Source organism: Etheostoma cragini, chromosome 17 (genome assembly GCF_013103735.1).
Source record: "Etheostoma cragini isolate CJK2018 chromosome 17, CSU_Ecrag_1.0, whole genome shotgun sequence".
NCBI classification, from domain to species: Eukaryota; Metazoa; Chordata; class Actinopteri; order Perciformes; family Percidae; genus Etheostoma; species Etheostoma cragini.
The window spans coordinates 14,647,408-14,660,951 of record NC_048423.1 but is presented as its reverse complement, the minus strand read 5'-3'; the positions used below and the strand labels follow the sequence as shown (position 1 = coordinate 14,660,951).

The 13,544-nt window shown below is 39.9% G+C and overlaps 1 protein-coding gene across 41 annotated transcripts in view; it reads right to left on the bottom strand.

The window, feature by feature from the left end:
- Nucleotides 1–13,544, bottom strand: part of LOC117960833 (neurexin-1a) — a 257,521-nt gene that overhangs the window by 7,090 nt on the left and 236,887 nt on the right. For 31 of the 41 annotated variants that reach the window (XM_034899036.1, XM_034899035.1, XM_034899034.1 and 28 more), the window contains one exon: nt 6,923–7,010. In XM_034899036.1, the coding sequence (XP_034754927.1) occupies nt 6,923–7,010 (88 nt within the window). The remainder of the gene's footprint in view (nt 1–6,922; nt 7,011–13,544) is intronic. The other 10 variants (XM_034899038.1, XM_034899077.1, XM_034899062.1 and 7 more) reach the window with 1 other exon arrangement.

The window sequence follows — 13,544 nt, the reverse complement described above, 5'->3', positions numbered from 1 at the left end:
AAGTGCCAAAACAACTTTCTCCTCTCTATCTCATACCAGAGCGAGACTTCAATTACAGTATCACATCCGTACCATCATGGCGTCCTTGCTGTTTTATTCACAAGGACAACTGTTAATGTTTTAGTCATTTAGTCACAAATCATTTGCTTTCACCAAGCCTTTGCTAAGATTTGTCTTGAAGAGATGCGCAAGAAAATAAATGAAGAAGCTCAGATGAGCTTATACATGACCCTGATCCATAAATGATGAATGAAAGATGAAAATGAAAAAGCCTGGCCAGGAATCCCATTCCCCATACAGAGAGGCACTGAAGAGTGCAATGACATGAGCGTTGAGAATGGCTTGGCTTCAATGTTCTGGTAACTGCAGGGTTTATTTGATAGCTATATTTGATTTCCTTTTATTTCTACCTGGATTCTACAGTGTGGATACACAATCTCGCCTCTCGGAGGAACTTGTCATTTAAAAGCCTGTGAAATGCCCGATTTGATTCCCCTTCTTTTTGCCTGATTTCTTTTTGCCATGTGCTCTCAAGGAGATGAATGGGATCAAAGATTCTACACTGTCACGCGGAATTTAAATAAATGGTCCTCTTAAAGGACTATTTTTCCTCATTTGTCTCCAGTGAGAAGGTTCATTTGTTTGGTAATTTGTAACAGTGTGAGCAGGTTGACGGGGGCAACGGATGAAGGAAAACACAGAGAGCAGAGCCTGGGGGTTACTTCAGGTGTGCGTGAGGATTGCTGAGAGGTAATGGAGCAACCAGGATTACTTAGGATATATCGAATGGACAGCCTAGACTTGACCTTTCATTAACTGGTGGTGGTAATGAATCAAGTACCATAGACAATGCTTTTTCATAAAAGGATGCACTATGTACATGCTGAGTTTAGAATCAGGCAACAATACTTATTTTAAATAAACAGAAAGAATAAAGTTATATTTAGTAAAAAGGTAATGAACGGAGAGGTTGTACTTGAATCTCTGAAACCTGCTACAGTTGAACAGAAATGAGTTGAGTGGTGCATCGTACATCTTTGAGAGCTTAACAAGGTGCGGTTGTGGGATGCCTTCAGAGCGTCCCCAGGCTTAGTTGGCATGCTTGGTGACACGTTGCTGTTATCCAGCCAGATTACTGTTATACCATCCTCTTACTTCTCATATCCAGCCATAATCATAAGCTGTCAGAGCCGTCATATAGTTGGGGATCAGTCTGCAGACAGGTCACTGTATCAACTGCAGCAGAGCCAAAACACTTATTAAATCCCTCTTCCTCTTTAATCATCTGAGTGTCCTCGAGAAGGGATGCGAGGCATCCTGTTCTTGTGACATGCTGGCAGCATGCCTGATGACAGCATGTGTGTGTGAGCCTGAAGTGGCCCTGTTCATGCTGATGGTGGAGGATGAACAGAGAGCTGAGTGAGCATGAAGTGAGGTCCAAGAGCATATTATTAAAAAGGTGTCTGAATTAGCACAGTAAAAGGTATGATACAGTTTAAGCCTTTGCCTAGAGGGGCTCCACTTTAAGAGGCAAGATGAAAGACGGTGTCTGAGCTTACTCGGATTGAACATCAAGTCTGGAGTGCGTCTCTTGATTAGATTCCTATATTCTGGTTACATGTTCTTAGGGTCTATATTTGTGTTATATATGCAGCCGACCTGTAGCTACACAGGACCTTTCCATGGCACAAAAGCTTAACAGTCTTCTGCTATAATCAGATCCAAACTAGACTCACACTGTGTTATTTAAACCTTTTGACACAAACCGTTGTGCGCAGTGTGTCTTTGAAGTGTGAACACACTCTTTTTATTACTTGTTCCAATAGCTCTGCACATTAATCACAAAATTGTAATCAAACTAGTGGCTCATAGAAATGGTCATTGATACAAAAATGATGCTCATTGGACTTGGAAATATATAGTTTACGAAGACGTATTTAATTCTGTGAAAGCTAAAGTTAAGACTATTTCACATTCTCAAAGCAACATGTTGACCAGCATTATGTGATAAATTGTTCTATTTTTCTGGCTTGGAAAAAGACAGTAAGTGCAAAGTTTGTGCATCTTACTGATTGGTCAACTTGGAATTGGTGGGTAATATCTTCAAGCCCTAGCTTACTTTTACCATTAACGTAACTGACCTTTGGCTGGGATTTCTTTTCTTGGAGAAGAAAAGTCTTTCATGCCCTACTTAGATTTATAAACAGACACATTGTGTTAGCATCAATGTCAGCACACCCAAAAGACTTGTGGTAGAAAAAAATAATAATTGAAAATATAAATATGGTAGGATCAGTAAAGAGAAAGACTGACAGTAAGTGTGAAATCCTGTTTTCTCTCAGAACACACTCTATTTTAAATAGAATGTAGAAAGAAGACTTGGACGGCATAATCCTCACTGAAAGAGTGCAGAAAACAAAAATGGCAGAATTCAATGAGACTGTCTGCGTGAATTAGCAAAGTATGCATTAGCGACAGCAATGTGTTTCTCACAAAAAAGCACGCAATGTACTTTAAGGTCATAAGTGTTGTGTGGTGGGCATGAGCTGTGATCACAGTCAATGAGCATCCGGTCTTTCATTGGTTAAACCATTTCTGCTAGTGGTAGTCTGTCGGCATGAAAGGTGCATGCCACTGTGTTCAGCAATAACCTAGGGCAATGACCTCTTCAGCCAGCACAGTGCTCTTAGTGTTTCATTTATCTCCCAAGCTACTTTTTAAAACAATAATTTACTCTAATTCTTTTCCACTCCTGGCTGGGTGCATTCTAGTCATTGCCATAGGGGTTAAAGAGAGTATTAAATTGCAGTTTGATTTATTGGTTAACTCTATGTATTGTTTCCGCACCCATAAATTATATCTATTAACACAAATGTCAAACACATTAGTAGTAGCTACAGTAATGTCACTGTAGAATGCTTCAGGATAGAAAAGCATAGAGAGAAGAGGGAACTTGAGATATTAAGCTTTACCTGCCTATAGGCAATCTACAGTGAAGGGCTACTGGAACTGAGAGGAAAAGCACTGAAAGATTATTTGTGAAATATAGAAGGATGCGTACTATATACCAAAACTCGCACTGAGGCTGCTGGTGTGTACTTGCATTTGACAAGGAGCCCATTTCTTCCATAATAAATCCTATTTTGCATGACTGCATGTTGCATTATTAATGATGCTGGAAAATGTGTAAACATATTAAAAATAAACATCTGGCTGATGCTGATGCAATGATAGAATGATTTAGCATGTGGATGCGCTGACAGTTTTGGTGTCATTACTTAGAATTCCTCATAGGGGCGGCAGAAACTATTCACTTAGCTTTAAAATAAGCTAACTAGCTGCTCACGGTAGCTTCATACTGTACTTACCGTACAGACACGTGAAAGGGATAAACGTGCTCATCATTAAGTATATGCCATTTTTTTGCAATTATTACTTTAACAGAATGCAATAATACTGATATGCATAATATCAAAATGCAATTCTAGAAAAACTATACAGTAATACACTTGGACCCAAGGCTCAGTGCTGAAAATATTACTGTTAATAGAAATACATGTATTTTTTTATTAACAGTATATAATTTTTCTTTACAAAAAAATTGGGTTATAAAATAATCTGATTTCGGGACTAGAATTTCAATTAATTGTAACAATTTTGGAGGACTAGCGATAAAACACCAAATGATGGGGAACAAAGGCCTTTTCTGGGTGTAACCTTGGATATGGGTCCCCGTGCAGCAGCTGCCCTCCATCAACGGCCTGCATGACGCCAATGAAATGAAGCAGGCAGGTAAGAAACATCCGTTACATCTGACCCCATGCAGCTCGGCAACAACCTGTTCTATTAACTTTCACCATGAAAACTGAGGTTGGTACTTGAAAATCAGCACCAACCGCCACCTCGGGAGACTGTTCATGAGGCTATTTTCACACAACTGCGCAATTTTCTACAGATGATTAGCCAACACTTTAGCCTGGCCTTTAAATGAACATTTTTGTTTGTGTGTGGAAACTGTAGCATTTGAAGCTAAATGTCAAGATTTATATAGTATTTCTGTAACACCAGACTTGCCCTTAAAGGCATATTAGGTGATTTAGCACCATATCCACGTTTCTCCTAATAAAGGTGAGGTAAGATCACATGGAAGCTAAAACACTTGCTTATGTGCACACTCCCCGAACAAGCCTCCCATTACAGATCCGATGTGTTGCAGCAACATGGGTCTGTGTATTCCTCAGTGGTTTCCAGAACTGGGGGGTGTGAGATTCAATTTGCTGCAGTATGATCTAATCTGAGTCCTGCCGGGTGATAAGCTCTGCTGGTACCACTGGCTTTCCATGGTTACCGGAGGTAAGAGAAATAAAGAATGGCAATAAGTTTACCCAATTGATGTCACTCAACAGCTGATACACAGACTGATCTAGAGCTGACCTTGGGCCAGTGATAGCTCACATAAGAGTCTGCTTCAAAGCTCACCTCTAGGGATCACTTATGCACCAACATCATCCTGTACACATGCGCTGTGAAGCCCGAGCTCAAGGTTGAGAGAAACAGAGACATCAAGAGTGTGCGCATCTGGCCTCAGCTTTTGAGCTGCCAGACAGAACAGACTGTCAAGGTGTTGCCTAAAAATAATATATTCTTGGTGTCTTAAAAAGGAGTTGGCTTAACAGTAATGTGAGAAAGTGGTCCTTTATCAGTGACAGTGGATCCTTTATACAAAGCAACCCCGTTTGAAATGTGGTGAATGCTTGGCAGAGTGTGTGAATCGTTCTAAATGTAGATATTAATCAGGATACGTTGTTAGACAGCTGCCACCCTGGGAGCCCACAGCTCTGGTGTCAAATCCCCTTCAGTGATCACAGAAGGAGAGGGATACTCTGCTCTGGGAGTATGCGTCCCTGAGCATCCCACAGTTCGCGACTGATGTTTTGGCAGATGCCCTTGTCAAAAAATATCATAATGCAAGCTGCTAGTGTGAATCAGTGCACAGACCAATCTCCTGTGTATATTTGGCAGAGGTAGCAGATGTACATTGGAAGGTATCTATTGTGATGCTACCCAATGGGAATCTGAAGTGCAGTATGCAAGTTATAGGAAGGGAGTTACTGTGGCAAAGCTAATCTTGCTAGTGGAGAGCCAGAGGAAAAGGAAGATAGACAGACTAGATAGTTGATAGTCTTTGCTGTGAGGCAGACATTAATTTAGTGCAGGTTTTATGACCACATACTGATCGATAGCACATCAAGATGGAGTGGTGGGCCTTGGGTCTGGACTTAATTGTTCTCTGTGCGTCTCATCACTTCAGAATGCATTTGAAAATCCTTCTATTCAAAGGCGGGAGCAAGGGTTAGACTTAATTGCCTTCCGTGTGTGGCAAGGTAAGAGATTAAAAGTTTGCCTGTATTGCAGGGAACAAACAGATTTACAATTCCAATTTGTAAAACTGATAAGAACAGATTTTTTAAAAAGTGCTTTATTTGTTTAAATATATCAGTGCTGCGGACTAAAATATTTTTTATGTTTCATGAAAAAAAAAAGAGTGGAAATAACATTATCATAAACTCCAAAGGATGGCACGTGCAGCTAAAGTGAACAAGAGTACATGAGAAACAAAGGGATTAACTCCCACTGCTCGCTGTAGAGCGTAATTAACAACAGCGGGGACCCTCTACACACTTATGTAAAAATCTGCCTTCACACACTCCTCTCTGTGTTTACCCGTCCTTGATATTGTGAGTTGGGAGTCATGTTGGTCTGATAATTACTTGTGTGTTGTTCTGTCGTTCTGAGAACTCTTCTGTATGTTAGCAAAAGCCATGAGCTAACGACAAAATAGGTGCACAATTAAAACACGGTAATAACGGATACTTTGTACAAAAAAAGTAAGCAGGGTGGAATTTTAAATTATGCATGCAATTTTCACAGACAGAGCTGTTCAGGAAAAAGTGTTGATGTTGGGTGAGTTAACGGGTGGAAGCCAAATAATCCATTAAAAACCAGAAGATTAAACTATCATCATGCAACAATCAGTAGCAACTAGCTGAAGAAAAAGCAAATGATCACATTACAGAAATAGTTTCGGGAAATGTGCTTTTTCATTTGTCACAAGTTACATGAGATGATTGTTATCATATCTGTGCAGTAAATACGATTCTAGAACCAGAAGCAGCTTAGCGCAGCTTAGCATAAAGACTGGATATAGGAGGAACCAGCTGGCCTGACACTGACAAAACGTTCACTAATGTTAAATAATGTAAATTATTGTAAAATAAATGTTTTAGTTACTGAGCTTCAGTGGTGATTGTATGGTGTCCATTGTTAAGAGCCAGGCTAGCTGGTTTCCCATTTCCAGTCTTCGTGTTAAGCTAAGCTAACCAACTGCTGGCTGAAGCTTAATACTGTATGTAGTGGATATAACAGTGGTGTCTATCTTATCTAACTCTCAGCAAGAAAGCAAAGAAAGCGTATTTCCCCAAAATGTTGCTACTATTGCTTTTAACGATTGTAGTTAAAAGGTTAGCCTAGCTGACCTTCCAAGTTCAGATTGTCAATTGTAGCTTGAGGCTATCCAGAGAATTATATGAAAAGAAATACTTTTCTTGTAAGTTTAACTTTTTCATATTTTACGTTGCTGTACATTGAAATATAGAACCAGAAAAAACTAACTCTGTGGCAGGATGGAACTTTCCAGACAGACCTAATGGACAGCCTCCGGCTTGATGTGTCATGCAGTTGGCGGTAGCCGGAAGAAATGCAGCTTGGCCTCGGAGAATTGTTCAAGCTCTAACTAAAACTCTAATCTGCTCATTTAAACATTGTGTGCTAGCCCAGAGTGTCTTGTTGGGGGTGGACTATGACACACAGAAACACACCGACACACCCAGAGAGAAGTAGAATAAAAAAAGAGATGACTAACCTAACCCACCTGAGCTCGGCTCACAGGGATCAATGTCCTCATCATCGCTTGGACACTCGGCTGATGCCACCAGCAAGTCGTCGGTTGTCTGAAAAGAGAGAAGCAAACAATAGAGTGGGGAAGGCGTAAAATACTTAGCTGCATCAACGGAGTAAGATGGCTCCCACTCCAGACGTCCAGTAGTGGTGCTTCCAGAGGGTTAGGTTAAGAAGAGCGGGGCAGATGAGATGTGAATCCAGACAGCTACACTCTTTGGCTGCTGGATTTATCTGTCAACACTGTCACACGCTGCCTGGCACTGAAGTAGCTGTTACACTGCTTTCAAGGCAACACTATCCTTACAGAAATGAGATCTGATTATTGAGCAACAGTGAAGGCTAAAGTTCACAGCACAATTGTCAACTTGCATGCTCAGTTTGTGCTACAGTGTGTGGATTTGCATTGCCCTTCAAGGGCTTGTTAGGATCCATCACAAAACACCTCTGACATTTAGAGGACAAGCAGCCCTGAGGGCTTAAAAAAAGAGATATGAAAACAAAGGACAAAGCAGCAGAGGTTTCAATCAATATTTCCCTCATTTCGTTCGATGTGATTGAGTATCACTTTTACATAATGAGCATCCAAATAAAAATAAAGCAAAATCAGGGTATATGTGGTGGAGCTTCATTACTCTCCTGCCACATCTACTCTAACACCAAATCCATTTTAGACTGTTTCCAATGCACTTCCTCACTTACAAAACACAATACCCTCTTGGAAAATAGGAAAGGGCAAACAATAGACCAGAAAAAAGTACAGTGTAAAACATTATACCGCAATGTTCTTTTATAGTCTTGCTTCAGGCCATTTGATCAGCTCTGCGATAAAGGTCATTTCATTTAAGCATGGCAGCCTCTTCAGGGCCGAGTTAGATTTTCGGTTATGGAGTGCTGCTAAGCAGAATAACCTGATACTATATATTTAACCTTGCACCTCTACTTATCCTCTTTGTACTAATATTTTTAAATTCTCAAATGCATGCTTGATAAATTGTATTACTTAAATTGTTTTTATATTCTGTGTATGACAGTAACAAAATTAAAAAAGAAAAAAAGGGGTGAGAAATGCATTAGTCCCCAAAAATAAAGATGGACTTGGAGTTTTATTCAATTTGTACCATTATTTCACTGATGGTTGACAATGCTTCAAAATACATCTGTGAGTTGGATTAGTATTGACTCCTCTTAAGGAAATTAAAGGTGATGTCATTTTGCTTAATGTCCATTTGGATGCATATAATGCAATTTTATTGTGACTGTAACATCATTTTGACATTCTGAACACGGACCAACATCATCTTTACATAATAGACCTGGAGATGATAGATCAAACCCATTAAGGGAGTTGTGGCGGAGGGCCGTTTTTGGTGCATCTGTGCTGGGTGAGGCCCGGGGAAGCCATCCAAATGTATATTTAATTTGCTGTGCATGAGGCTGATAAACAGTGTCGGCCATCCAGATGGCAAAACCGCCAGATCCTGGAGTGCCACATCCATCACTTCAGCCTTGTGATTTGTTTTTCCTGGCGGGAGAGCTTGACACTCTGCACTCACTAGCAGAGGTACGGGAATCAAGGAATCAATACTACCTCTCTCTTCTTCCCACCTTACCACTCATTCTCTCTCTCTTTACCTCTCACATCCTCTCTCTCTTTCAAACTGTCCTTCCGATTTATTTGTAGGCGGAGAAGAGGAAGTAATGTGATATGGGTGTATACCGCAGATGTAGGTTAACTCCCTAAAGAATTGAGTGGAGGTGTATGCCCGTTCATATTTTTATGTTTCTGTCTCCTCATTCAGGCCAGAAAACTTCACGTCCATTACTACAGTGAAATTTTGAATATGGTTATTTGTTCACCTCTTTACAAGAGAATCTTGGATTTTATAAATGAAAGTGCAGACATCGAATCCATCCGAATACTTTATGGGATTAATGTACAATATGAAGATAGGATTCATAATTTCTGTTTTAACTGTAGAAAAAGGATACAATTGTTTATGAAAGGTCTGACCCTTAGAAATCAACATTGTATGGACATACTGAACTAAATGTGAGCTTATAAATGTGTAATTTCGCCTTGATTGAGATTTTCAAATAAGTGACAGGGAACCAGGATATATACTTTAATAACTAATATAATTCATTTCAGCCTCCAAGGACAAATGTGTATAAATTGCGCCTGTAAGCTACTTCTAAGTCCAATCTGTTTTTGATTTTATCAAAATATCAACCCTATGCTATACTTTTAAATGAATCGTGTGTGTGTGTGTAGTGGATGTAAGCTTCTAAATCAACGCTAAAATGAATTTACGTGTTACTGGGTGTACGTCTGGCAGCCAGGATTAGTGTGTAGGTCAACATTTTGATGTGGTCATGACCTGGTTGAAATCCAATAACATTACCAATTCATGGTGTCCTTCTCCAAAGCTTGGCTTCTTTTTCACCTGTGGCAATTCAGTGTGGGCTATGTGAGAGGCTTACCATGCAATTTAGCTACTCTGATGAAAACTGACAGGTAGCTTGGCTGGGATGTCTGAAAAGGACACTGAAATCTTAGGGAGATCTTTTTCTAAAGGAGGAATAACACAGAGTATGCATGTGGTGATTTGGACACCGCTGTGATTTGACTCCAAAATAAAATCAAGGTTTCTTTTTCTAAAGTTTTCCAGAAATACTGTATGATTATGGCCGGGTCCATTAGCTCAGCAGAGTCAGGTTTACTGATGTGTAGAGCATCATGCCCACAGGAAAGATGCTCCAATAGAAAGGCGAATAAAAACGGTGTACCTGTAGTTCATTTTACGAAAGTCCGTCTAAAATGCTAAAAGCAAAGGCTTGCGGCTTGCAAAACATCATTAATCTAGCGGTAAAGTGCTGAAGCCACGGTGAACCTGAAGCACAGCTCATTTATCTGGCTCTGCTCAGAGCAGCAGCGAGCACACTACTATGAGATGTAGTGAAAAAACCTGGGGAGACAGTTGGGAGTATGAAACACTAATGGAAGACAAAGAGATAGTGTAGAAACCTTTTTTTAGTGTTCATACAAAATGTATGAACATGTACATACCCTCCAAGTACAGTGTCATTTTAAATACTTTAGGTGTCAGGGGAGTTTAATATACAAAGGCAAGAAAAGAAAAATAAATCTTATACCTTACAGTGAAGTAAAGCTATTGACTGACCTTGGCTTGTGCACTGATTGAACCATCGAAGGGGATGTAGACCAGGAAATTCCAACCTGACTCAGCCAAAAGCTCCCTGGTTCTCTCTATAGCACTGTCATGCCGGATTTCGATCTCTGACAATTGATAATGGTCCTCCTTAATGAGATGTCCAGGCCAAGCAGCGGTCTGCATGCATGCTCGCTAAAGCTTAGTCAGCAGTGTCGTTCTGCTGGAGGTTATCTACAACTCTACAAACATTTATCTGCTCCCCACTAATGCTCAACTAGACAGTGCCCAATGCCAATCTCTCTAATAACTTCTGTAGGAGAAGGTGGCTCCACTATAATGCACTACATTTCTACACTTCACCTCAAAAAGCATGTTTTCCCCTTTTAATCGTGGCAGGGAGAGGAGGGCTGCTCTTCCGAAAGGATGCTGTGTGCTGCTAACCCGGTGCTCAAGAGCAAGAGACACCTTCCTCTGTGATAACCTGTTGGCATGTCTCTACGGAGAGCTGTGGGTTTTTACATTGTTTTCTCTCTGCTCTAATTTGATGAATGCTCTCTGGCACACAACATGTCTCTTTGGAGACGAGCTGAAAGTCGGGAGGACGCTGAAGGCATCTGAAGGGTTATCCGAAGCATGCCTCTGCTGTCCCGGTAATGTATTCCACTGAGGACGCTTGCTGTTTTCGTTTGCCTTTGTGTTCTTTCCGTAGTAAGCACTGTTTTTTCCCCCACTATAAGCTAGTTTTGCAGAGCTCTCTCTCTTGGTCAATTGATGATTGCTGACAACAATATGGATTTTTATACACAATGTCTGTAATATGTTGCCCATCAAGATCTGTAAATCCCAATGCTGTTATCAGACAGTAAAGATCGGGTTGATTGAAAAATCAAACAGAAAATGGCTCCATGTTATCCTAACACATAACAAAAATTCCTTTCAGCTAAACTGCAGATTTTTTTTTAAAACTTTTGATCCTTGTCCTACTACGTCTGATCCTTCATCTCCATGATCCACACTGCACTCAATCCATTAAAAGTAAGCTTTCTACCGAATAAGCGTTCCACACGTGCTGTCAAGGAAGAGGACAAGGAAGAAATCAGTGATAGAGGTGGACTGCACGAAAGTTTCTCCAACTGAGAATATTTGTCTTAATATTGTAATATCAAGTACAATGTTATATTGTCTTTAATAATATTTTATTCTAATCTCCCTTTATATGCTAACAAAAAGACAGAAATGACATTTCAGGATTAGAAGATTCAGGATTAGAAGACGTAAGCATAATGTGTTTTCGCTTACAGATGGAGTGTGTTCACTGAAATATTAAGGACAATAATTAAAAATATTATATTTTATCAAGGGTATTGTTCCACTAATAATGATGCTCAGAATAGTAATAGAAATTATTTACTATGTTGTGTGCATTTTGTTCTTTTCTGAAAGGAAAATAAATAGATGTTGCATCCTTTTCTGCGTATTGTTTTATTTAGTTCAATGTTAAACAATCTCTAACTGCCTCAAGGTTGTTCAAACTGTACCTCGTATTGTCCTCATATTTCTTTTATTTCCATTATCTCATGGTAATCTCAGATAAATCACATCAAGGACGCCGCCAATGCTATAGCTAACACATTTTTTTATATCTTGTCTATAATTGGCACCGGCCTTTGAACCCAAAGCTCCAAATGCCTCTGTAAAATCAGTGCAATCCTTATTCTGTTCCTGCTCAAACCCTGTGCCATTATTTCTCATGCTGGCACTGATTTACAACAAGAGCGGCCTGCTAGTGTCCAGGTCTGACCAGAGTTGTGGTCCGCACAGACTAATTGGGAGGAGTTTGTTGTCCTAAGCCTTACTCCTGCAACAACACATCATTAGTGTGCCAGTGAGAGGGAGAGAGAGAGGGAGCGAGTGAGGCGATGGGACGGCTCATGGTTTGAAACAGGATGAATTTACCCATGGCAGCTATCACACTGCAGCAGCAGCTCTTATCAGAACGCCTGATGACACCCAAGTATCTAACTTAGCACCCTGGAACTAGGTCGATGTTGATGAATAATTTAGTCCCAGATGCTCAATAGATTCCGACTGAATAATTAAGGGGTGTGGGCCTCTAAGACTGGGAGTTCAGCTCAGTGTGCCTGGCCTTCGCCCACACTCTTCCTACTGCTGGTCTGCCAAGCTGTCAACATCATGGACTGACATAGACAAAGACTTCAGCAAGGATGGAAGACAATGGAATGACATTATGGCAGCACAGATGGATTTTTATATTATATACAGTATATCCATATTAGTGCTGTCAAATGATTGAAATATACATTTTATCTCGCAACACATATACAGTACATATACATACATACTGTGTATATATATATACACACACACACACACACAAACACACACACACACACACACACACACACACAAACAGATTACCACTGTGAGAGTAAGTAGAGTAAGTACTGAACAATAGGGAAAAGCAGACGGGTAAAAATTAAGAGGATTTACATCAGATTCTGTGATTATCAGCAAATGGATCAACAAAGCATCAAAACAGGCACTGCTGAAAAACATCACTCAATAAACAAAAAATATATATATATATTTATTCAAAAGACCAACTAACACCAGGTGTTTTTTTTTTGTTTTTTTTCAGGAAATGAATTGTTGAGATGTTACTAAAATATTGTCAATAAGAGTTTCACTGAGCAAGTCGTGTTACTGTCATCTGTAAAGCTGCACTATACTATCTGTTCTCACACAAAATATAATTCATCGGTCATAATATCAAAATCTTGCATCAGAAAGAAAAAATGCAAAAACGCATAGCTAAAAAGATAACATATGGGGAAATAATCGGCAAGGTTGAGATAAATTGCTTTTTAAAAAAACGTGTAGAAATTGCTAGTTAGTAAATGGCTATTTTTTTAAATAATTATATGATTAAAAAAAACAGTTTTCACAACAACAATCCTAAATTTAATGACTCTGACAACTTTGATGTTAAGTTACATCAAGACATAAGGTCACATAACTATCTTGTTTAATTAACTCAGAGGAATTGGTATCTTCTTTTTTCTCCTTTGACTGCCTGTGTATGCAATAGAGTAAAACTGGCCGTGGCGGACAGCTGTTTTCACTTGCTAAGTTATGAGACACCATCCCTTTTGGGAGAAAGCCTTTGCTTTATTTAAAATGAAGCAGCTGTTGCTGCAACTGGACCTCAGGCAGAGTATCAAAGTGTCATTAAAAAAAGAATGGTCGGAGGCTCTGCATCTTCTCCCCTGGTACCGGCATGTTCCTGTCTTGCCATACATCTTCCTTGAGGCTTAAGTCACTGCACCCCAGACAGTCTAACAAGGCGCTGGGAGGCAGCTTCACACACCTGGTACAACCCGCAGCACGCAG